The 26,050-nt window shown below is 43.0% G+C and overlaps 1 protein-coding gene and 4 gene segments (V, D, J or C); all 5 read right to left on the bottom strand.

The window, feature by feature from the left end:
- Positions 1-26,050, bottom strand: part of LOC115457532 (immunoglobulin gamma-1 heavy chain-like) — a 428,753-nt gene that overhangs the window by 3,254 nt on the left and 399,449 nt on the right. For both annotated transcript variants that reach the window (XM_030187000.1, XM_030187001.1), the window contains 7 exons: positions 18,275-18,589; positions 15,527-15,835; positions 12,002-12,325; positions 8,888-9,193; positions 4,120-4,422; positions 2,421-2,744; positions 570-730 (listed from right to left, as the gene is read on the bottom strand). In XM_030187000.1, coding sequence (XP_030042860.1) covers positions 570-730; positions 2,421-2,744; positions 4,120-4,422; positions 8,888-9,193; positions 12,002-12,325; positions 15,527-15,835; positions 18,275-18,589 — 2,042 coding nt within the window. The remainder of the gene's footprint in view (positions 1-569; positions 731-2,420; positions 2,745-4,119; positions 4,423-8,887; positions 9,194-12,001; positions 12,326-15,526; positions 15,836-18,274; positions 18,590-26,050) is intronic.
- The window catches only part of LOC115457538, a 440,220-nt gene that overhangs the window by 179,346 nt on the left and 234,824 nt on the right, over positions 1-26,050 (bottom strand).
- Positions 1-26,050, bottom strand: part of LOC115457534 — a 344,279-nt gene that overhangs the window by 87,750 nt on the left and 230,479 nt on the right.
- LOC115457536 overlaps positions 1-26,050 on the bottom strand; it is a 357,793-nt gene that overhangs the window by 108,694 nt on the left and 223,049 nt on the right.
- Positions 1-26,050, bottom strand: part of LOC115457537 — a 367,844-nt gene that overhangs the window by 142,502 nt on the left and 199,292 nt on the right.

The raw sequence follows: 26,050 nt of genomic DNA, 5'->3' as shown, positions 1-26,050 counted from the left end.
GTACAAATATTCTATATATGTTATTCCCGGAATTGTGGATTTTTCCCAAGTCCATTTAGTAGTGGTTTATGGACTTGTCCTTTAGGAAACCGTCTAACCCATTTTAAAACTCTGCGAAGCTAACCGCCTTCACCACGTTCTCCGGCAATGAATCCAGAGTTTAATTATGCGTTGGGTGAAGAAACATTTTCTCCGGTTTGTTTTAAATTTACTACACTGTAGTTTCATCGCATGCCCCCTAGTCCTTTATAGTAAAGATATTGCACAATTAGTTTGGATTTAGAAAATACTATTTAAGCCTAGCCTAACTGTACTGGCTCTTCACTCCCCTGTTGAGGTAAATATAGATTTTGAAGCTAGTCACAGATGTATTGAGATGTTTCTACATATTTAATGTGAACTACATGCCAACTGCACTAGGAAACAGTGCAAATGTGATTTTAATCAACCCACATGACTGAATTAGGCCCAAATCAAATTTGTTGGTTGTCTAGACCCCAAGCCAGGGTATTATTCAGACTTTGGTATGAAGTTTTATTGCATAGATTATTGATGCAAACTTTAATTACCTTGACAATAGTGACAAAGCTGCTATATAGGAGAGTCAGAAGGAACAACGCAATGAAGGTGGAGGCCGTCATCCACACACTTCCATCTTCATCTATTTCACTCAGGTTATCACAGGTCTCATCATAATAGTAAGGTGGCATGCCATCTGTGGTTGGTTTATCTTGAAGTGAAACAATATTAGGTATCATGACATCTGAGTAACATAGTAGGAATGATAGAACACAGAGGTTATAATTCAAAGACATAATATCAAATTGTTGAAGACAAGAGTCACCTGTTATCAATCTGTTGTATAGTGAATACAAATAGGTATTGATCTAGGGGTTGCCGATGATGCTAAAAGGTAGCTGCCCCTGATTATTTTCAAAATATTTTACTGTTCCACTTTTTTTTTCATGTGTTGCATGCAGGGATGTTTCTATAGTGAACCCATTGGGTTTTGTAAGCTAGCGACGTATTACCCTCTCTTCTCGTATGGTGAGCTTTTCTTTTCTTGATAAGCTACCTCTGTTCAAGAAGAGTCCAGAATCAGGTTCTCATTTGACTCCAGAGCACATTAGGGTTAGGTTGTTTCTTAATCGAGACTAGCCGTTGAGCCCGTAAAAACGGGCTAGTAAAGGAAGGGAGGGTTTGAAAGGCCCCCCCCCCCCGGATAGGACATCTCCGCCCCCTCTCTACCCGGGCCAGGTACCTGGATTCACTATTCAAACCGCCGGAACGGAATGGTTTCTGCTCAGCAATGCTGACGGAGCCCATTAAAAATGAATGGGCTTTGTTGGCATTATCACACTGGGAGTTGCTGATGCGGCATGATAAAGAGGCCCTAAATTATTATTATTATTATATTGCATTTGTATCCCACATTCTCCCACCTATTTGTAGGCTCAATGTGGCTTACACAGATTTGTAAACATTGTCATATCAGGGAGACAGATATAGTTGGTAGTGTGTAAAGGAAGGGAAGGTGGAAGAAGGAAGAGAGTGATTGGTTAGTTATAGAAGGTGGGTTTTCATAATTGATTGGACTGGTGCGGTGACTTAGTGAGGTTATATGTTCTCATTGTAGGCCTTGTTGAAGAAGAATGTTTTTAGAGATTTTCGAAAGATGGTTATTTCGTTGATTGCTTTCAAGTCTGTAGGCAATTCATTCCATAGCTGCGTGCTTATGTAAGAGAAGGTAGTGGCGTGCATCTGCTTGTACTTGAGACCTTTGCAGCTGGGGTAGTGTAGGTTGAGAAATTTGCGGGATGATCTTGTGGTGTTTCTGGGAGGTAGGTCCACGAGGTTTAGCATGTATATTGGGGCGTATGCGTGAATGATTTTGTGTACAATCGTGCAGATCTTGAATGCAATTCGTTCCTTAAGTGGGAGCCAGTAAAATTTCTCTCTTAGTGGTTTTGCACTTTCGTATTTAGTTTTGCCAAATGACATGAAATATTAAGGTCTAACAGGGCTTTCATGTTATTCATTCCAAGAGGCCTAAAAAAATGGATTGACTGCTATTTTGGAAATGGAGGTAGTTTAGAAATGCTTCTACAGTTAAGATAAGGTACTGACACTCCATAATTGTTTGAGATGCAAATTTTTAATTGATACTGTGCCAAACAAATATTATAGAAAATTGCACTAAGAAAAGAAAATTAATGAAATCTTCAGAAATACTTTTGGGTTATCATTTAATGCGTATTGCAAATACACAGAAGTAGATAATCTATGTGTTTGACTTTATGGGTTGGATACAGATTATTGCGATTAATGAAGGGAGACAGGAATGCTTCTATCACAATTATTGTGGACAAGAGGAGGAAAGGACATACTACAGATGCACTATTGATAGAATGTTGGTTTACCAGTATAGACATTTTTTTCACTTGCCACCTTCTTTTCTGATGAAATGTGAGCAGCCTCACAGGTGTAGGAGGTCCCCGCCAGCCAATCACTCTTTGGGATTTGTATCTTACTGATCAAGGAACACTGCTGACTTTCATGATTACAGTTGGTATTGCTCTCGTCCGAGGCGTTACGGTTGACCTCAGTGCCATTCTTCTGCCATGTCACAAAAACGCCTTCAGGATAAAAATCTTCGACTAAGCAAAGCAAAGAGATCAACGAATTTGTGGAAACTTCATCAGATGGTGGAGGAACAAGGTGGACACGTGGGGCTTTGAGCTGACCTAAGGGGTTTCAAGAAGAAGAGAATTAGACTTGAACAGGCTCCACACTTCTCAGAAACATTCAGAGTCACTGTATAAGCCTGAAGCAAGCAATGGAATATGAAGTATGACGAAATCTTTTTCAGAGGCAAATATCATACGCACTTAAATTTAAGTATAACATGAATATACATCTCTTTCTTATGAGAGCACAGCCATAGGCTGTAATGTACAAGGATTATTTTCGGGCAAAGACTAGAGTCTTTCCTGTAGTAGATGTAGGTAAAGTTAGTCCCCTGTATAAAGTACCAAGTCTTGAATGACTTGCACCTTCATGATGGTTTCTTGGCAGACTACTAGCAGGGTGGTTTACCACTGCCTTTCCCGAGTCATCTTTACCCCCTAATTAATGACTGAAAGTGGATGGGTGGCTGAGTTAGAGCTGCCTACCTGAAAAACAAATCCCAGTGGGGGGGATTTGAACTGAGGTCATGGACACAGTAGGCTAGTGACCTACTTATTTCACCATGAAGCCTTCTAGTACATGTAGGACCATATAAATTACAACCTTTCTCCCCAGAGGTGCAAAATAAAAGGAAACCTTTCCTCAGTAGAACTCATGAAAAACATAACCCATCATGCACTCTTTGTTGTTGAGCACATTTTATAAAACGTTTTCACCTATGTTGTGATTATGGGACAACACTTTGGTAAATATAGGAACCCTTTTACTAAGCCGCGTAAGGCACTACGCGTGCCCAACGCGTGCCAAAATGGACTTACCACATGGCTACCGCATGGCTCTTGCAGTAAGTTAATTTTTGGTATGTGTCCAATATGTGCGGCCAAAAAATAATCTTTATTTTCGGCCACGCATATTGGACGCGGCTCATGTAGGTCATTACTGCTCGGTTACCGTGTGAGACGTTATTGCTAGGTCAATGGCTGGCAGTAAGGCCACAGACCCAAAGTGGATGCGTGGCAATTTTGATTTTGCTGCACATCTATTTTTGGCTTTTTTTTTTTACAGGCGTGCTGAAAAATGGATCGGCGTGCGCCAAAAACCCGCATGTACACTACCGCAAGCCATTTTTCAATGCACCTTAGTAAAAGGACTCCTTAGTCTTTGTGTTACCATCAGGTGAGTCTTCTATAGGCCCAACAAACACAAGAGGGTACTCCTTCAGGGTGGTTGTTAACGTTTAAAGGCTACCCAGTCTCAGGAGGGCTTGATGTTTAATTAATTGTATGGTGTATGGGGTTTTGTTAAGAGTTGGACCTTGTCAAGAAAACAAAACTGTTATTGGCATGTTCTGCACTCTGCCCTGAGTTACATAATGACCAAGAATATGACCACTAGTGTTTAATGGTGATAGGTTTAGTTTCAGACACTTACCGGATGGTGCTGCGATATTAAGCTGCATTGGAGAGCTGACCAATTGAGAGTTTAGTTGAGAACTAAAGGTTTTCATTGTCTTCCATTCGATAAGAGTGATGGTCAGAGTAATGTGTAGCCATCTGGTACCATTGGGGTAGCTCACAATCGTTTTCCCACTGTATTCTTTGGTGGGCTTCCCATCTATGATCCATGTGACGCTGGCATTCAAGTCATTGGTCACCAAGGTGATATTTGATCTGTTGTTCACAAAGAGTTCTTCAAAGGATGGTGGTATAATATAGGTCTTTGGTGCCGGGTGTTCTGCAATGAGATACATTTATCAAAGGAGGAGCTCAAAGCTCTTCAATTTCATTGGTAAAACTGATAAAACCCTTATTCACTTGTTCAGAACCCTTATTTTATTATCCTCATGTTAATATTCCCTTATCTCTTGTTTGTCCTGCTTGTCTGGCCTAATTAGATTGTAAACTCTGTCGAGCAGGGTCTGTCTCTTCATGTTCAAGTGTACAGCACTGAGTACGTCTAGTAGCACTTTAGAAATAATAAGTAGTAGCAAGTAGTAAAACACTAGAAAAACAGCCCCTCCCCGGCCTTAATATCATGATTGAGTGAATGAAACAAAGATACCAGTTCCATTACAGACAGAAAGGCTGATGTCTATCTGGTTGTGCCTAGAAGTAAAGGATCGGGAATAATCTTGGCGCATGTGGTGTCTGATCTTTTTTTTTCTGCAATTTTCAGAGGCATTTCCACACATAAAGAAGGGGTTTACATGTAGAAATGGGTCTTTTGGAAATTACTAACATTAACCGGGAATGGCAGTGAAAAACCCGAGATTCAAAACCACCTACCAAATAGTCTTGTAAGCTAACCAAGATATTAAAGTACAAAATGGATGGCAATTTCATAAAAATTACGAAAACAAATTGGACTTCAGACTTCAAGTGGTTAGGGTGGTGGACTTTGGTCCTGGGGAACTGAGTTCGATTCCCAGCACAGGCAGCTCCTTGTGACTCTGGGCAAGTCACTTAACCCTCCATTGCCCCATGTAAGCCGCATTGAGCCTGCCATGAGTGGGAAAGCGCAGGGTATAAATGTAACAAAAATGAAATAGATACTATTGGCGATTCTACATGGAATGTTGCTACTATTGGAGATTCTACATGGAATGTTGCTGTTTCACTAGCAACATTCCATGTAGAAGGCTGCGCAGGCTTCTGTTTCTGTGAGTCTGACGTCCTGCACATACGTGCAGGACGTCGGACTCACAGAAGCAGAAGCCTGCGCGGCCACATTGGTGATCTGCAAGAGCCGACTTCTACATGGAATGTTGCTACTGGAATAGCAACATTCCATGTAGAATCTCAAATAGTAGCAACAGTGGAGGAGTGGCCTAGTGCTTAGGGTGGTGGACTTTGGTCCTGGGGAACTGAGTTCGATTCCCATTGCAGCTCCTTGTGACTCTGGGCAAGTCACTTAACCCTCCATTGCCCCATGTAAGAAGAAAAACTTCACTATAGCCATCCAATAATATATTTAACCTCAAGATGCAAAATAAGCTCACTCAAAATGCTTATGTTGATTTAATCACTTCATATACTTCTAATTATGAGAAACAAATCTAAGGTCTTTTTACTAAGGTGCATTAAAAATGGCCTGTGGTAGTGTAGACGTGTGTTTTGGTTGTGCCCAAACAAAAAAAGCAACACTGGGCCTTCAAGACTGGGACAAATAAAGTTCTTTATTGATGACTCGACATGGGCCGTGTTTCAGCGCTAAACAACGCCTGCCTGAGGGGTCTAGAGGGGGTCACAGTTAGATGTACTTGAAGTCAGTTCAATGCCCCAGCGTGTAATGAAAAAAATCACCGTTCGCCACAATAGTGAAAATGCAGCTCTATGAAGAGCCTTCTTGCGTTCTGATGACCACAATTTTGCCAAGCAATCACAGATTTTGACACACTGTTTACTCGACAGGGGATATCCACCAACAGTGGTTAAAACTGCCTAGAGGAGGGCTAAGTACATTCACCCACATTTGCTGTTAATTCCGAGGAATAAAAGTATTAGAAATTCAGAAGAGGAGAATACTATGACTTGTGTTATTAAATTTACCTCTATGTCATCTGAGACATTACCAGCATTTGAGAAGACCTCTCCAGTTTGCTTATAGCAGAGGGAGAAACTCAAAGGAGATTTTGGGTCCAGCAGTGATGCCTCAACTGACAGGCTTAGATGCATCTGTGAGAATGCCTGGCAAACATGATATGTGTGGATCTTGTCAGATATGCAAGATCATGATGCTTGCTTCAGTTTTTGAAGATTCCCAATTGGGACGGAAGATTTGTCTCTCTTCAATCACGTCTTGTTCTACCTATTTATGTTATGTACTGCATTCAGTGCCCATTTAATAAATTGTACATAGGGCAGACCTCACAAAAATTATCGGTTAGACCAGTGGTTGCCAAACCTAGTCCTGGAGGCACCCTAGCCACTCAGGCACCGTCACTGAAATTTGCCAGCATCTGCATAGCTGCCAGTTTCTTCCTAACTCTGCCCTCAGAATGCCTCTTTCCTGCCCACTTTAAAATTGGCCGGTTAGTGCCAATAAACAGGAGCACTGACCCAGTGTTACGTCCCTCACCTGTTCGACGCTCCTCCCGGCTAAGTCATTCCGCAGCTCCGTCCAAAAGGGACAAGGTTCAGTCTTAGGAGGGTCTGTTTCAGTTTCCTAAGTTTGGCAGCCGTCATCCGGCTTGGAGCAAGAGAGCAGCCATCTTGGCTAGCTCAGGAGGGGGCAGCCATCTTGTCTAAACGAGAACAGGAAGGAACTCCATATTTGGTCTTGGGATGATCTCCTATGGGGGCTGCCACGTTGGATTCACCTGAGTTTGGTTTGCTCTGATTGCTTCACTATTTAAAGCACTGCCTCCAAGCCTTCTTTGCTTCGGCCTCAGTTGTTCTGAGGAGTTGCTGTCGGAGTGCTGTTTGCCAGCTATCTTCTGTTCCTGATTTCCTGTGTACCGGACTTTGGCTAGTTTCTTGGATTTCGCTTGTTTGCTGCCTGCCTTGACCCTGGACTGATTTTTGACTATTTTTGCCTATTCGGAGTTCTGGTGCTGGGCTGTGTCTGTTTCCTGCCACCCTGGTCTGCGGCTGTGCAACCCCGCCGGTTCCAGAAGTCCCGGTGGCCACCTGCAGCTGGGAGCTCAACTCTCGGTGAACGGTGGTCGCTTCTCAGGTGAAGCTAGGGGTTGTCTGGCTGCCTGACCGAGTACGGCATCACTCCATCTCAGCCGTGCTCAGTCGGGGCACAGGGGCTCACTACTACCGGGTCATAACACCCAGTTAACTGTTTCTGAATATTTGCAGCTGGTCAGCTAAGCCTCTCCTGCCCTCTTAAATCACTTTAAATATCAGACCCTTAGCTTTTTGTATGGTGTATTTATGATTGTTTACTTTTTAATGTTATTTTTATTGATCTTCGCCCTGTAACGCCTTTCATTGAAAGGGCGGAGTATACGCTTTAATATTAAGCAGGGAAATTATCAACGCGGAATACTGTTAAGTTGGGTTAGTTTACCACAAGTCACATTATTTTAGTACAGGATCTCTTTGCATGAAAGAGCCCTTGTTGATAATTCCCCCCTAAATTGCATAAACCTTTCTTTCGTTGTATATGAAAATTATTTTGTTATTTTGTTGCTGCACTTGTTCTCTACAATAATCTGGTGAAGACCTATTACAAAGTCCATCCTTAAAATCTGGACAGTTAGTAATCACACAGAAAGTCTTTGGAATCTTTTGCCATCTGGGCTTTGACTACTACTACTTAACATTTCTAGAGCGCTACTAGGGTTACGTGGCGCTGTACAATTTAACAAAGAGAGACAGTCCCTGCTCAAAGAGCTTACAATCTAATAGACAAGAGTGAGACAAATATAGGACAATCAAGCCATTGTGACATCACTGATGAGGTTGGCTCTTAGGCATTGGTGGAATGAGGCATTATGACATCACAATCTCAGCTCTGGTTAAATCACTGCTATATGTAATACTACTACTACTACTACTTAACATTTCTAGAGCGCTACTAGGGTTACGCAGCGCTGTACAATTTAACAAAGAGAGACAGTCCCTGCTCAAAGAGCTTACAATCTAATAGATAAGAGTGAGACAAATATAGGACAATCAAGCCATTGTGACATCACTGATGAGGTTGGCTCTTAGGCATTGGTGGAATGAGGCATTATGACATCACAATCTCAGCTCTGGATACCAGAGACTGAAACTCTTCACACTAAGGGGGGAAGTGGGCCAAGTATAGGACAGTCGAGCCATTGTGACATCACTGATGAGGTTGGCTCTTAGGCATTGGTGGAATGAGGCATTATGACATCACAATCTCAGCTCTGGTTAAATCACTGCTATATGTAATACTACTACTACTGCTTAACATTTCTAGAGCGCTACTAGGGTTACGCAGCGCTGTACAATTTAACATAGAGAAAAGAAAATAATGTACTGGATTTTAGGAAGCATTTATTAAAGTCATTTTTTATTTCTTAATATTTAGGCTGCTGTTAAGAATATGTCATTTAATATTTTTTTCATGTTGGTGGAATTTTATGTTTTATTTATTGATTATGTATGTTTAAATGTAATGCGCTGTGGACTGATGCATCAGTGGAATATAAAAGATTGTAAATAAATTAGTGAATAATAAAAGAAAGACCCACACCTTTTGTCCTGAAAATGAGACTTACCAAACACATTTGGTTCAGTTTTTGTCACAGGAACCGCCGAAGAAATGTGATGCACCTTAATCACGTAGGATGTCATCTCCATGGTTCTCGGAACCCTTAATATAGTGAAAGTGGAAAAGGTTCCCTGGGATTCTACCACAGGCCCAACGGTGTAGTTGAAACCTTTCACTTTGGTGTTTCCATTCTTGTACCAATCCCAGCTGATGTCTTCTGGGTAGAAGCCACTGATCACGCAGAGCAGAACGATGAATTGGCCCTCTATAGACTTTGAGATGACAACTTTAGGAGACTTCTTTGATGTAGTAGCTATGAGCAAAAAAGAATAAGTGTATTCCTAGGCTGGAAGCAAGTATTAGCTTAAGCCTGACCTGCTATAATTTGGCTTCTCCAACAGATAAAGGTTAGGTGAGTATGTGGGCCTTAGGAGTCACAGAGGGGCATAATCGAATGGGGATGCCCAAGTTTTCATGAGGGCGTCCTCGCAGGACGGCCCCGAAAAGGGGTGGGGCAATCCGTATTATCGAAACAAGATGGACTTCCATCTTTTGTTTCAATAATACAGTTGGGGACGCCCAAATCATGAAATTTAGGTCGACCTTAGAGATGGTCATCATTAGGTCATTTTTGAGATGGTCGTCCCCGGTTTTCGTCGATAATGGAAACCGAGGACGTCCATCTCAAAAACGACCAAATCTAAGCCATTCGGTCGTGGGAGGAGCCAGCATTCATAGTGCACTGGTCCCCCTCACATGCCAGGACACCAACCGGGCACCCTAGGTGCATAGCTCCCTTACCTTGTGTGCTGAGCCCCCCAACGCCCCCCAAAACCCACTCCCCACAACTGTACACCACTACCATAGCCTTAGGGATGAAAGGGGCACCTAGATGTGGGTGCAGTGGGTTTTGGAGGGCTCACATTTACCACTACAAGTGTAACAGGTGGGGGGGATGGGCCTGGGTCCACTTGCCTGAAGTACACTGTACCCACTAAAACTGCTCCAGGTACCTGTGATGGACCTGAGTATGACATTTGAGGCTGGCATAGAGGCTGGCAAAAAAGTATTTTAAAACTTTTTTTTATTGTGGGAGGAGGTTAGTGACCACTGGGGGAGTAAGGGGAGGTCATCCCTGATTCCCTCCGGTGGTCATCTGGTCAGTTCGGGCACCTTTTTGATGCTTGGTCGTGAAACAAAATGGACCAAGTAAAGTCGTCCAAGTGCTCGTCAGGGACGCCCTTCTTTTTTCCATTATCGGCCGAGGACGCCCATCTCCTATTCACGCCCCAGTCCCACCTTTGCTACCCTGCCGACACGCCCCCATGAACTTTGGTCGTCCCCACGAAGAAAAGCAGTTGAGGACGCCCAAAATCGGCTTTCGAGTATGCCGGTTTGGGCGACCTTGCGAGAAGGACACCCATCTCCCGATTTGTGTCGGAAGATGGGCGCCCTTCTCTTTGGAAAATTCACCTGACAGTGGCCTAATGACAATGAATCAAGATCCAGGAAAATCAATATTCAAGTTGCACCCCCCCCCCCCCCCCCCCAATGGCACTCCTTGGGTAAATCAATTTGGAGCAATTTTTAATAGGCCACATTGTTTATGTTTGCAGGCACTTGGGGGTAATTCTACAATGAGTGCTAAAAATTAGGCGTCCAAAATCTTTGCTTTAAGCAGGCCTTTGGAAAGACAGACTGACAAGAAGTGCCAGCTAGAGTCTACAGGGTTTAATGTGTTTTGTCTTCACCCCTCCTCTCCCAATACTATTGTGATTCCCCATCTCGTTACGCTCTATGTATTTTCTTCTTCTTTCCTATCGTTAACGGAGTTCCGTCTCATCATCTTACTAGATGTTTTTTGGACTAGCTCGTACACTGCTCTGTTCTGCCTCGACAGAAGCCCCATTAAACTATAAACTATCATCATCATATTCTATAAAAGTATCTGGACACCCAGATAGTATAATAAAATAGAGTCTAAGTTGGTAGTTGGGCAGGCAGCATTTAAATGCTTAACTTTAGAAGCCTAGACTTACATCATGGAAAAAGCAGGTGTAATCTGGGTGTCTCTATTTTGGCACCTAGGAGCACAGCTTCTATGTTGGTGGCTAAGTGCATGATCTGTCCATGCCCAACACATATACCTCTCCCATAGACACACCCACCATGCCCATGCTACACTCATGAACACACCTAAATGCCCCACACATATACCCCTCCCATAGATACACCAACCATGCCCATGCTCCACCCATGAACAGACCTATATGCCCCACCCATATGCACACCCATCCTGCCTGCTTGCTATCCCTGGTAGTCTGTGGAGGTTGTTGGGGGCAGATGCAAAGGCCACTCGCTATTGCCCCCTGTGGCTTCCCTGAAAAATGGCTGCCGCAACCTCTCACAGCAGCTCACGATACTTTGTGTAGTACTGGGATCCTCCCTAATGCTACCCCCTGTACCGCCACCTGACCTGCCCCTTGTTTTGCATCGGTCCGAGATGATGTTCAGCGGCACTGTCCTGCTTCAGTGCTTAGTCGGCAAAAGGCCTCAGCTGCTCACTTAATTCACTTTGAATATTGGCCAGTATGTTTGTATGCACAGATGATCTCTGAAGGGATAATCTGTGCATAGAAAGAGGAAGGGATTGTAGAGATTAGTAATTGGGGTGGACGTACAGACTGGGTAGGCCATATTGTATTTATCTGTGTCATTTTCTATGCACAGAAGATCTCTGAGGGAGAGGAAGGGATTGTACAGATTAGTAGTCGGTGTGGATGTACAGACTGGAAAGGCCAGATAGTCTTTATCTGGAGTGGAGGAATAGCCTAATATGTTAGTGCTTTGAGTCTGCCAACCTGGGTTCAATTCCCACTGCAGATTCTTGTAAACTTGGGCAAGTCAGTTTAACCCTCCATTGCCCCAGGTACAAAAATTTAGATTGTGAGCTCTCTAGAGACAGAGAAAGTACCTGTACAGCACCGTATCCATCTAGTGGCGCTATGGAAATGATTAGTAGTATTGTAGAGATCAGTAGTTGATTCAGATGTATAGATTGTATGGTCTCTTTCTGCTGTTATTTTCACTATGTTTCTATGTTTTGGTTGCTGATACTTACTTGGAAGTTTAGTTGTGACTTTCTTCTCAATCTCCTCCGAACACGGATGTTTAACTTTGCAGGTGAGCGTAATCCCCGTCTTCCACTGTTCTAGAGAAACCTCAGAAGTGCTTTGAATGGACTGAGTGTTGTTTGGATGAGTAAATGGATCTTTGGGTGTTTTTCCCTTGGTGGACTTTCCATCGGTTTCCCAGGAGACCGTAGTGGCAGCCAAATCAGTACCCAAGACGAAACAGGTTGCGACGCTTTTGTTATTATTAATAAGGTCACCGTAGGATGGTTTCAACAGGTATACAGCTGGAATTCGAAAATCACTGGAGGAAGCTGGAAGAGATGAAGCGAAGCTGTTTATGCTGAAAGAAGTACATATTTCAATCTAAATCCAGAAGTCCAAACAAAGCGGTTTAGAGGTGTGGCCTGGCATTGGATGCACTGCCGAAAGTTACAACATGTCAGTGCTGTATTAATTGCAGCAACAACAAAAAATAACCAATCTGAGTGGTAAAATCCAAATGCCGCACTCAATAACCAACCCAAATTATGTTCATACCTCAGATATTTCTATGGTTAAGAGCAATATCATGTCACAGTGCACTTGCAGGGGAGTATGGTTGTTTAAAAAAAAAGACCGAAACTGCTCAGTGATATTCTGAACTGGTGATGTTACCAATACCATATGGGATAGTGTTGCTCTTAATCGTAGAAACATAGTAACGAGTAACATAGTAGATGACGGCAGAGAAAGACCTGCATGGTCCATCCAGTCTGCCCAACAAGATAAATTCATATGTGATAAATTCATATGTGGCCTGGCATTGGATGCACTGACTTAATTTACATGTTAATGATGTAAATGCTGTATAAGATACTACAACAACAAAACCCCAATGTGAGTGGTAAAATTGAAATGCAGCAGTGAATAACCAACCTAACATAGAAAACCTCATTGATAGAAAAACCTCAGATGTTTCCGTGGTTAAGAACAACACCATGCCACAGGCACCCTGTAGCGGAGTATTGTTGTTTAAAAAAATATTTAAAAGGCCTGAAACTTTTCAGAGATATACCGAAGCAGTGACGTTATCAATACAATTTTGCACAGGGCCACTGAACTGTAAAAACATCTGAGGTTCCCTATCAATGAATGTAGATTAGGTTGGTTATTATCTGTTACACCAATAAGGGGAAAAGGACCCTGAGCTAGGGGTAGGGGCTGTTTTTCCTGTGCACCAGGGCCCTTTTTTACCACAGCAGGTAAAAAGCCCCCAGATAAACATGACGATAAAGGCTCCCACGGTAACCAGGCAACACGTGGCGATGCCCGGTTACCACCGCTCAAGCCATTTCGAGGGGTTTTTCTTTTTTCCTCAGAAATGGTGCGTGCTCAGGGTGGAAGTACCGCTGGAAATTGTGTTGGGCCAGTGGTAGTCCCAATGTAGCATTCAGTAAGCCCGTGTTGAGCTTACTGATGCTTTGTAAAAGACCCCCTAGACTACGGAAGTAGATTGTAGGAGAGCAATTTGCATAGGTAAAACAGTGCTTTAGCCATGGACATGGATTTGTATAAACTTTCCTGCCCTATGTGCGGGTAATTGCACAGTTTATAGTTCATTCAAATGTTGATCTCTATGAATCTTCCTATGATAACCTTAAAATAGATGACCTTCTGGCCATCACACATAGGCTACCTCTTATAAAATCACCCTCCACTTGTGTCTAAAATTGATTTAAAAACCTTTCTTGTAATCTATCAGGTGAATTATCGAAAGAGAAGGATGCCCATCTTCTGACACAAATCGGGAGATGGGCGTCCTTCTCTCAGGGTCGCCCGAATCGGCATAATGGAAAGCTATTTTGGGTGTCCTGAACTGCTTTCCGTTGCGGGGATGACCAAAATTCACAGGGGCATGTCGGCACCATACTGAAGGCGGGACTGGGGCGTGATTTAGAGATGGACGTCCTCGGCCGATAATGGAAAAAAGAAGGGCGTCTCTGATTAGCATTTGGATGACTTTACTTGGTCCATTTTTTTCACAACCAAGCCTCGAAAGGGTGCCCAAACTGACCAGATGACCACCGGAGGGAATCGGGGATGACCTCCCCTTACTCCCCCAGTGGTCACCAATCCCCTCCCACCCCCCCTACCCCCCCAAAAATTAAAAAACATTTTTTGCCAGCCTCAATTGTCATACCCAGCTCCATCACAGCAGTATGCAGGTCCCTGGAGCAGGTTTAGGGGGTACTGCAGTGCACTTCAGGCAGGCGGACCCAGGCCCATTCCCCCTACCTGTTACACTTGTGGTAATTGTTGAGCCCTCCAACCCCCCCAAACTCACTGTATCCACATGTAGGTGCCCCTTCACCCCTTAGGGCTATGGTAGTGGTGTACAGTTGTGGGGAGTGGGTTTGGGGGGGGTTGAGGGGGCTCAGCACCAAAGGTAAGGGAACTATGCACCTGGGAGCAATTTGTGAAGTCCACTGCAGTGCCTCCTAGGGTGCCCGGTTGGTGTCCTGGCATGTGAGGGGGACCACTGCACTACGAATGCTGGCTCCTACCATGACCAAATAGCTTGGATTTGGTTGTTTTTGAGATGGGCGTCCTCGGTTTCCATTATCGTCGTAAAGCGGGGATGACCATCTCAAAAACGACCTAAGGACGACCATCTCTAAGGTTGACCTAGATTTCATGATTTGGGTGTCCCTGACCGTATTATCGAAATGAAAAATGGACGCCCATCTTGTTTCGATAATATGGGTTGGCCTGCCGCTTTATGGGGCTGTCCTGCGAGGACGCCCTCATGACAACTTGGGCGCCCTGTTCGATTATGCCCCTCCATGTCTACCTAGAAAATCTCACTAAGAAATTCACCTGTTTCTTTTGAAACATTAGCCCAAGACACACTCTTCTTTCCTTTCCTATGGATTTCTTTTCTCTTCTAAATATCTATTTGAAGACTGTAAATCCAAATTAATTTTCTCTATCCCTTTCCATCATCTTCAAGATAATTATGCTCAGAATTGTCAGTATCATTAAGCAACCATCACCAGTTACTTTTTTTTACCAACCTTCTAACACTTCTCATCCATCAACATGATCTCCATTCACTACTGATCATTACGTAAATACTGAAGTATTGCCATACTGGGACAGACCGAAGGTCCATCAAACCCAGCATCTTGTTTCCAACAGTGGCCAATCCAGGTCACAAATACCTGGCAAGATCCCAAAACAGTACAATACATTTTATGCTGCTTATCCTAGAAATAAGCGGTGGATTTTTCCCTAACTCCATTTTAATAATGGTCTATGGACTTTTCCTTTAGGAAGCCAGCCAAACCTTTTTTTTTAAACCCTGTTAAGCTAACTGCTTTTACTAAATTCTCTGTCAATGAATTCCAGAATTTAATTACACGTTGAGTGAAGAAATATTTTCTCGGACTCATTTTAAATTTGCTACTTGCAGCTTCATTGCTGTATTTCCAATACTATCAACATTCTTTTGCTGTGTTTTAAAAAGATCTTACCTGAACATTTGCTGATGTTGTGGAACTCTTCCCATTTGTGAGTGACTTTACAGTTGTAGACATCTCCCTTATCCCAGTCTTCTTTTGAAATAAGCACTTCGATGTTTCCCATGAGTATCTGATTTGCGTTTCCTACAGGTGAGAAGTCTTCTTGACGGGAGAGTTCCTTATTCCCGTTCACAAGCCACTGGGCCTTCACATCCCGATCTCTGAATTTTGTCACCAGGCAAACTAATTTGATCTCATTTTTCCCAGAGGTTTCATGAAAGACTAGAACGGTTGGCTGAAGGGGCGTCTCTTGCTTACAGTCTAAAAGAAGTCAGGAGAAAAAGTAGAGTTTTACATTTTTAAACTGGAAATTGGTAAAAGTAATCCGAAAAGAAAAGCTCTAAAGGATGGGAAGAGGAATAATTTGAACTAGAATTTGAAGAAGATAATTTAAAAATCATCAATGAGTAACTGTCAAAGTTGATTTATAATCGCTTAGTGATATTAATATTAGGGGTAGAAAATTATAATTCTTGTTTATTATTGACCCAATATTTAGATTCCATTCTAAAATATTAGCATAACCTGGCATCGGTGCACATTACATTTGCATGTCTGCTGTTATACCAGCCAGTGACCCGGCATAACTGCAGGTGCCCAAATGCAGCAGCTACCCGCATAGGGCTAGATTCTGTATATGGCGTGAAAAAATAAGTGTTAACTACTCAGATATAATCATTTGTACCTCGATGTTCTATGGCTGGCTGGCTGGCTGTCTGGGTTCATAACATCCTGACGTCAGTAAGCCTCCAGCGTTCCCTTCCCTCTCACTGACCCGCCTTCATGTAAAGACAAAATGATGTCAGAGGAGGGCGGAACAGTGAGAGGGAAGGGATTGCTGGAGGCAAGCTGACGTCAGGATGTTACGCACGCAAGCAAGTGAAGGCAACGGAACGCTGGACATGGAGGGGAGGACAGAATCGCGGGACATCGAGGGGAGGGCAGAGCAGAGGAGAATCGATGGACATGGATGGGATGGGAGGAGAGGAAAGAATCACTGGACGTGGATGGGAGGCCAGGGCAGAGGAGAGTCACTAGACATGGAAGGGATGGGAGGCGAGGGGAGAATCGTGGGACATGAAAGGGCAGGGCAGAGGAGAATCGCTGGACATGGAGGGGAGGCCAGAATCGCAGGACACGGAGGGGAGGCCAGGGCAAAGGACAATCGCTGGACATAGAGGGGAGGCCAGAATCCTGGGATACGGAGGGGAGGGCAGGGAAGAGGAGAATCGCTGGACATGGAGGGGAGACCAGAATCACGAGACACGGAGGGGACGGCAGGGCAGAGGAGAATCGATGGACATGGATGGGATGGGAGGAGAGGAAAGAATCACTGGACGTGGATGGGAGGCCAGGGCAGAGAAGAGTCGCTAGACATGGAGGGGAGGGAAGAATCGCGGGACATGGAGGGGAGGGCAGGGGAGAGAGGAGAAATCACCTAGACGAGAGCCTTCCTAGGGCCCGTTTCATTTTTGACGAAACGGGCTTGGTTGCACTAGTATTCTATAAATGGTGCTCCGAGTTGGGCAATGAGAAGTACAGAAAAAGTACAATGGCCTCTGCTTCGAGTTGGGTGCCATCTATACCACAGTGTTTTGTGCCGGAATCCACACCCAATTATAGGCATAAGGATTTGCATCAACCCAAACCTGGTGCAAATCTTATTGCTTAAATTAGGCATAGACCTACCATGCCCTGTAACACTGTGCACAAAGTCCAGGAATGCCTATGATCTGCCCATGCTTCTCCTGTGGCCATGCCCCCCTTTCAGGATCCACATGTAAAAATTTACACGCATATATATATAGAATAGCAACTAAATTGCACATACAAATTGGGTGCGTGTGCCCAAATTTACGTGTGCAGATTTGAGCGCCATATATAGATTTAGGGGAATAACATATAGTATTATGCAAGATGCATGCTTAAATGGCAGCCCCACCCATACCCCTCACATGCTCCCATGTCAATGTCCCCTTGCATTTATGTGCTATTTGTACCCCACATTTTCCCACCTATTTGCAGGCTCAATGTGGCTTACATAGTACCGTTAAAGGCGGTCTGAGACCTTACCGCCCGCTATTGACTTAGCGGTAAGGTCTCTTGTGTTAACCATGCGGTAATTGCCTAACTGCGTCAAGTCAGAGTTACCAGCCAATTTTCTCGGATGTGTGTCAAAAATGAAATTACCGCACGGGCCACGTGGTAGCTGGGCAGTAACTCAAAACTGATATATGTTGGGTGCGCAAAGGCACTTAAGCGGCTTAGTAAAAGGGCCCCTCAACGCGGCGGGAACACGTGTAACATAAAACATTCTGCAAGCTTACAACGCAAGTGGGGGCTCGACCTATGTCCGGTCCACGCTGCTCCTCTAAGTACGTTAAGCTGATAGATGCAAAATAGCACTGAGACAGTCTACACATGAATATTCACACGTGTTTGCATATATGTGATTATTCCTTGCATTTATACGCGTAACACACACATAAATGTAAACACGCTTTGCTTGCTTGTTTTTGCAGCTGGTTTTTTTAATATGTGATTAAGCCTTGACATTTTAAAATAAAACTTGCACCTCTATCTGTCAAGTCATCGGCTTGTCATCACAGGTGATGAAAAGTGGGAAGGGCCGTGACCTTATATACACTGAACACTTGCTTTACAGTGCCTGGCTTCTTAGATTTGGAAATCATATCTTACCTGTTTTTTTTAAGGTCACAGTCTTTTTCGGATTCAGCGCTGCATGAGAAACGTCACAGTAATATGTTTTGGCCTCCCAGTCTGAGGAAGGAATGACGAGCTGACTGCTGCTTGTGTACGAGGGTCCTGTTCCGCTGAACACCACTGGAAAGCTTTTAATTCCAGTCGTAACGGTCTTACTATTGTTCCGGAAATACACTGACACTGGCTGTGGTAAATAGTTGCTCATCAAACAACCAACAGTAATTGTATCTGTGGAGCTCAAGTCACCGCAGCATGGAATGAGTGGATACACCGTAGGAGCCCTTTTTTCTTCTGGAAGACAGAAAAAAGAAAACAGTTCTGCCGTGAAGTGAGAACTTTGATGAAAGAATTGTTTTGCATCTCGATAGACCTTTTTTCTTTTCCTCTTTAAATTGTGGAGTATTTTATACTACCTTTACCATGAATCCTGTACTGTGAATACGTGAAACTTAAACTGGGTATTGAAACCAACTAGAGCGTCTGTTCATGCTAATGCAAGATTTCTGCTAAATTGGCAATGAAATGCAGAATGTCACTCATTATCTACCAGTGCAGTGAAAAACATACGTTCTACCATGCAAGTTGAAATGCAGAATCGAAAATATAAAATACTTCACTGCCCCTTTGGGAAGCATAATTGTCTTTTTGGCATATATGTTTTAACATAGGTGTTTCAATTGCTGTCATTATTGACTGTTAACAAACACGGCATTACCACACCTTACTGATCACGGTTAAAGCGCTTCAGTTCAATGGCCCCAAAGTTAGGTAAAAAAAAAACCCCCATCATAAAGTAGCCAAGCTGTGACAAAACCTGTATTATAAGATATAAGTTTCAGAACTACCAGGATTCCTTCTGTAGACAACGCCTAACTTTATGGTTGGCTGGATAGTACAGCCTTCATTCATTCATATACTGCTGAGACCTAAGCGGTTTACAGTTTCATTTTACAGGTACTTCTACATCATGCATTAAATTTTATAAGGATAATATTGAGCCAGCGGCAGTCAGCGTTTCTTTAACAATATTCAGTGCCAATTCCTCTCCGGGTACCCAACTGAATATCCAGGCAGAAGACAGCCACCAGGAATTCCCTAGGCACCGTCAAAATTCATCGGCGATGCCCATATCACTACCCAGTTAATTTAGGACAGCCCTTTTGCTCTGGATAGTTACCCGGTCTACCTGGATTTTCAGCAACCCTATCTGGTAATGTGTCTCCGAAAATCCAGGTATGACCTGGTCAGCGATACTTAACTTGGTAGGAGAGACCTCTTCCAGCCAGTTAAGTAGGTGACAAATATCGATCCTTGTATTATTATCGTAGTAAATGAGATTTCAAAACCGCCCAGGCCTCTACATTTTGGAGCTATTCATTTTTCTATATTTTCCAGTTGGCCCAATATTTCTACTTTTGTACCACATTTTCTATTACTAATCTTTCACAAAGTAGACAGCGGAATTTTTTTTTTTTCTTGCCCTAAAATAAAAGGGCTTATTTGAAAGTAGGGCTTTTCCGAATATTCATATTCGATTTGGTCTCGGCTAGTGTCCCGAATACATTATTCGTATTTGGCCGAATAGTGATTTAAATTCAAATATGAATAATCCTTCCCATTAACCGCTGCTTTGGTTTCATTGGTTGACTTTCTTCACCCTTCTACATTTTGAAGAGAATAAGACAATCTAAGTTAATATACTTATATAAGCACTGCATTACTTTGCTTACCCAGTGATAGCTTTCTGCTATAATTTTTAAGTCTTTTTTTTTTTTTTTTTTTACAGATTATGGTTGGCTGAACCCTAGTTCATCAATCTTCATACATGCTACATTTAATCAACACAGCACCCCAACATAATAGCCCTGACAAAATACCCCGACAAAAAAGCCCCGACGAATCAGTCTCTAACAAAATAGCCCTTGACAAAATAGCCCCCTAGAAAAAAATTACAGTGCCATATTCTGGGTAGCCTGATCAGACTCTCTTGTCAGGGGGCTAATTTATCAAGGGCTATAATGTGGGCAGGCCATTTTGATAGTGACTGGTATGTCAGGGGCTAATATGTCGGGAGCCTTTTTTGTTTGGGGCTTTTTTTGACCGGGTACCAATCAACACACATTAAAACGTATCAAGGCTTCTTGTTCTATCCATTCAATATAGCAAAGCTAATTTTATTGCATAAGACTGATCTTCCTAGCTGGCCAGGGTACTTCCTAACAGTTACTGCACTCTCTGGGTTAAAGGTCATTAATGCCACCTCACTCCATTGAACTCCAAACATACATAAATACGCTTTGCTTGTATATCTAAATGCTAGTATTACTGTTCAAAGTTGTTCAACTGAGCAAGGAAAAAAATGGCAACGTGATTACACAGAAAAGAAAATTAGAAGAATCAAAAAGTCAGATGTACTGGTGTTGTATTATAGTAGAAACAAAATTAGTTTTCTGTGACATAGATAAGGCTATTATTTTTCATTGTATACTATGAAATTTTCCAGTGCACTCCCCTTCCCCTCCAAAGTAGCATCTGCTAATCAACAGATAAATCATTCTTTCACACAAAGAATGATTTATCTGTTGATTAGCAGATGCTACTTTGGAGGGGAAGGGGAGAGCACTGGAAAATTTCATAGTATTGTGTTGTGATGTCTTTTATTAGACCTACATAAGAGCCATGAGTAGAGTACTCAATAGTCCTGCCTTCACATGTGCTAACACATGGAAACACACAAGTTTTAAACAGAACTCCCCCCCCCCCCGAAAGATGCTTAAGCTGATATGGTAAACCATAGAATTTCTCATAGGTTGGCGGCCATTTTGTGAACAGTATTTCCATGAATGCAAAAGAGCTCAGTAGAAAATGTGTGTGTGAAATTTTGATACAGGAACCCAGAGAAATAAGATAACTGCACCTCACTGAGAATTCCTTATCTAAGGATTCTGTTAAGGCGGGGTTCCATTTCCTACATGGTGGGATGGGGTATGTCTAATGGCTCACCTACTTGATGGAAAATGATTTTTTTTTTTGCAAACCAGGCTTTGCAGAAAAACACACACAAAAATAAAATTTCGCAAATTTGCTGCTTCAGCCTGCTACCGTTAAAATTTATTGAAACTCAGAAGTTGCTGTGATGCAATCATGCAAAGCAGATCATTCATTTTGAATTTGGTGAAACACAGCTTTCAAAAAGAAAGTGTAGACACTTTTTTTTTTTTTTGCAAAAAAGATAACCACACATCAGTGTAAAACAAAAGTGTCTGAACCTTTTTGTTAAGCTGTTTAATACCCCTTGATTCAGGCCATGCTGAAATTTTGGTCAACACTGAAGTCTCTAGCCTAATGGTTAATGCTGCAGCCTGAGAACCTGGTTCAATTTCCACTTCAGCTCCTTGTGACTCTGGGCAAGTCACTTAACCCTTCATTGCCCCAGGTACAAAATAACAACCTACATATAAAAAGTAAACCCCTTTGATTGTAACCACAGAAAGGCGGTATATCAAATCCTATCCCCTTTCTCATTCTGTCTAATGTCATGATCGATCACTGCACTTTGATAGAAAGAAAGAATGAATAATGCACACGTGTTATGGGTACCAAACATGATAAAAACAACAAGAGAAATGTCTCCGAGACCAGTTTATCAGATTCCCTTTTTTGCATCGTGCTTTCTCATACTTGGAAGCAGGCCATGGTTATTTCCTATGCTGGCGCCCCTTGTGCTAAAACTCTTAGGCCAAAGGGCTGTTTTACTAAGCTTGGGAAGCATTAATGCTAAAAGGAAGCACCGTAGAACACGCTCAAGGCATTCCACCGTAGTTCTGGGACTGAGGGGTTCCAATCCCATGCTAAAAAGTATAAAATATTTTTTTAGCATGGGGGCAGAGAGTAGGCATGCCCTGCTCTAATTGGTTAGCACAGGCATTAGTGTGTGAGTTCTGACCGCCTACTAAATAGATGTTGTCAAGGGATTTTGTGATAATGACCATGCACTGGGGGTGGTGGGAAAGAAACTGCAGCCATTTCACAGCTATGCTAAAGTGACTGCAGTGTGCAGAAAACCCATGCCCTAAAAAATACCGCAGGCCTCCCAGTTTTTAGGAAAGGTTCATGCATTCTTATTTTCCCCAACTTGTCTGTTTTCTCCCTTTTGCGTTTCTTTTATGTAGAATTTAGCAAGAATCACAAAAGTCATAATGTCATGTTAATATAACATATCTTTATTTGCTTTTAACAGGCGAAAAGGAAACAAAATACATGAAAAGAAAGAAACAATAATGTTTAGCTTATTTCAGATTACATTTTTATCTGTAACCCCCTCCCCCCCCAAACATGCTTATATATCTAAGGTTTCATGGTGTTAATGTTTACATTCATTGAAATGTATACAATTAAAGCGCAGAGTCATGGCAGGGTGATAGCAAAAGGCAGGAGATAATACAGAGCCTGCTGGGAGTTTGCTGTCTCTTTAAATGGAAACTTCCAGATAAAAGTCAGGTCTATAGGAATCACCTACAGCGTCTCAAAAAAGCCAGGCTACAGAATTGCAGATTTCGAACTGGAAAACTGTGGCATCTATGATGCAAAAATTGAAAGTGGGCAAAACTCTATGCACAGGAGTGCATGGCTGTTGGACAAAACCCAGTCCCACTTATACAAGTTAAAACATCCGTTTTGTAGCACACAAAACAATGCCAAGGGCTGGATACCAGGGGCGTATCTGCGTGGGGCCTCAGGGGCCTGGGCCCCCGCAGATTTCGCCCTGGACCCCCCTACCGCTGCCAACCCTCCCCCTCCGTTGCTCGCCTACCTTCGCTGGCGGGGGACCCCAACCCCCGCCAGCCGAGGTCCGCGTCCTCCTGCCGCTGCCGGCTGCCTTTGGTCCTTTAATTCTTCCATTGAAGCTGGCGCCGACGAAAGTTTCTTTTGAGTCTGACGTCGCTGCACGTTGTACGTGCAGGACGTCAGACTCAGAAATTGTTTCTGAGTCTGACGTCCTGCACGTACAACGTGCAACGTGCAGCGACGTCAGATTCAAAAGAAACTTTTTCGTCGGCGCCAGCTTCAATGGAAGAATGAAAGGACCAAAGGCAGCCGGCAGCGGCAGGAGGACGCGGACCTCGGCTGGCGGGGGTTGGGGTCCCCCGCCAGCGAAGGTAGGTGAGCAACGGAGGGGGAGGGTTAGCAATGGCAGCGGCTGGGGGGAGGGGGATCGGCAATGGCGGCGGCGGGGGGGGGGGCTATAATGTGCCCCCCCTCTCTGGCCCTGGCCCCCCCTACCGCCGCAGTTCAGATACGCCCCTGCTGGATACTCCTTATATTTTGAAATCAGATTTTGCAAAATAAGACCCTATGTCTTCATTTAAAGAAAGGGAAACTTTAAGTCAATTCACCTCCGCCAAAATTTGAAATGAGGTAAGATTTTTTTTTTAATGAAGTATCAGCAAAAATCATTCTTTTCCAAAACAGAAATGTCATATGAGGAGACCCTAGGCAAGATCATGTTTAAAAACAAACAAACCCCCAAATCCTCCTTGGCTGTAATAGAATTAGAAATTCAACCATACAGATAAGATATTTACATATGTCTGGGATACATGTGGTCAAGATATCACCTTCATTGGTCCTACGGTGTGAATTCAACAAAGGGATCAAGCATTCGCTTCCAATGCTGATTTTAATAAGTAACACTTCATCATGAGGTTACTTCACCTATAAGATATGCAAAATATGAAATGCATTAATATATATAATATATAATGTCTAGATTTACTTCTCTGGATTTCAGAACCTGCATGCCTGATGCTCCCTGTAAGGTGCATGGGAAACCTTCACCCCTGTTCCTATCATTCGGAGTAGAGGAGGGTTAGTGTAGTGGGCTGTGAACCTGAGGATCTGGGCTTGATTGCCACTGCAGCTCTTTTGTGACTCTGGGCAAGTCAGCTCTTTCCGTTGCCTGAGGTATAAAAACTCAAGACTGTGAGCCCTTTAGGGACAGAGAAGATACCTGTATATAATTTAGCACAGAAAGGCAGTATATCAAATCCATGACCCTTTGCCCTTTGCATCACTAGAGTGATTCATTGTGAGGGGCAGGCAAGATCTGCAGGTCTTCCAGGAGACCTGTCTACCCCTCAAGCCTGAAAACATGATATTCTTGCCATACGGACTCCCATGCACCTTGTAGGAAATATTACAGCTGTTTTTAAAAAAACATATTTCTGCTTTAAAGAGGATAAAAGCTATTTCTATTTTCTTTCCACATTTCCTTGTATATCCGAGTTCTTTCTTCTTCTTCTAACTCTGCGATTAACTTGCTTTTTCCTTGAGTTTACCTTTTTATTCATTTTTTTATTAACAGCATTTCACTTTCAATTTTGATTTATACCCTGCTTTCCAGTATACAGTGCTGCTCAAAACAGCTAGGAAGTGAAATTGCAGCGCAATACTAAATCACAAAGAATATACACAAATACAGCAATAATTCTAAAAACATTCTCACTAATATCTAAAGTTGTCCTACCTTAATCTAACTCCTCCCCGTGCACAGGGTCAGTTTTAGGAGCTGATAATGGAATTGGCTATGACCCAGCACCACAGAGGGTTGCCTTTGGGAAAAGCTGAGTGATCTCACTGAGAGAGAACTTAAGGAAGTCTTGCATTGACAGGTCCCCGCCTCCTTAGTTTTTGCTCCGAACCCCAGTATGTCAAATACTAGCCTTGTCCGAAATGAGAGCCAAACTATTTAGTACTCAACTAAAAATCCCCTTTAAGATCATAGTCGAAGGGGCACTCAAAGGGGTATGCCCCTTTGGCAGCAACCCACCAGTGAAGACTCACCCCTAGAGCAGGGAAGACTTTATGCTATGTCATAGGAATCACTGCCGGTGTTGGTTAAACCACAACAAGATACAGGTAGGCGATTTTCTATTTTGACGATGTACCTAAATCATGCCCTTAGCCACAGCACCCCTTACCATTCCAGGACAGTCCTGACCTACAGCACCCAGTGCCATTTCAGTATTAGGACCCATATATCAGGGCTTCACAAATCTGGCCTGGTAACCCTAAAGCCAAATAGGAGTTTGGGATCTCTGAAAATCAATATGCATGAGATTAATTTAATTCAAAAATTTTAAATACCTAAACCTCAACTTCCCAAGTTGCAAAGCACTAAAATACAAGTCTACTTACGCATCCAGTTTTTCCTACATCAGCACACAACTGTGGAACGCTCTACCAAAAGCCGTGAAAACCACGTACGATCACCTCCAATTCAGGAAAAAACTAAAAGCTTACCTGTTTCAAAAGGCATACCCTCCCGACCCAACATAAATGCCTGATCTTCGCGACACCACAACACTACAGCTAATAATGATCAATAAATTATTCCATCTATTCTTGTTCTCCTTCATGTGGCCCCACCACATGAACCTTGAACCTTTTCCTACCACTACTTAACCTATTATTTGTATTTGGTTACTCCGGAGTTTACCAACACCTCTCCGGCACCATGTAAGCCACATTGAGCCTGCAAACAGGTGGGAGAATGTGGGGTACAAATGTAACAAAATAAATAGCAAAGACAAAATTCCAATACATACTGTTCACCCCCTTACACACATGCTCCTGTCATTCTATTGTATATTTCTTCATCCAGATCTGAGGCACAGTTTCCATAAACAAAAATGTGCAAAATATGTACTAGACCGCCAGGGTTGGCAAGCTCGTTTCATACATATTCATTGT

The sequence above is a fragment of the Microcaecilia unicolor genome, chromosome 14 (assembly GCF_901765095.1).
Source record: "Microcaecilia unicolor chromosome 14, aMicUni1.1, whole genome shotgun sequence".
Classification (NCBI taxonomy): Eukaryota; Metazoa; Chordata; class Amphibia; order Gymnophiona; family Siphonopidae; genus Microcaecilia; species Microcaecilia unicolor.
The sequence above is the reverse complement of the archived record's forward strand: the minus strand, read 5'-3'. Positions and strand labels throughout refer to the sequence as shown.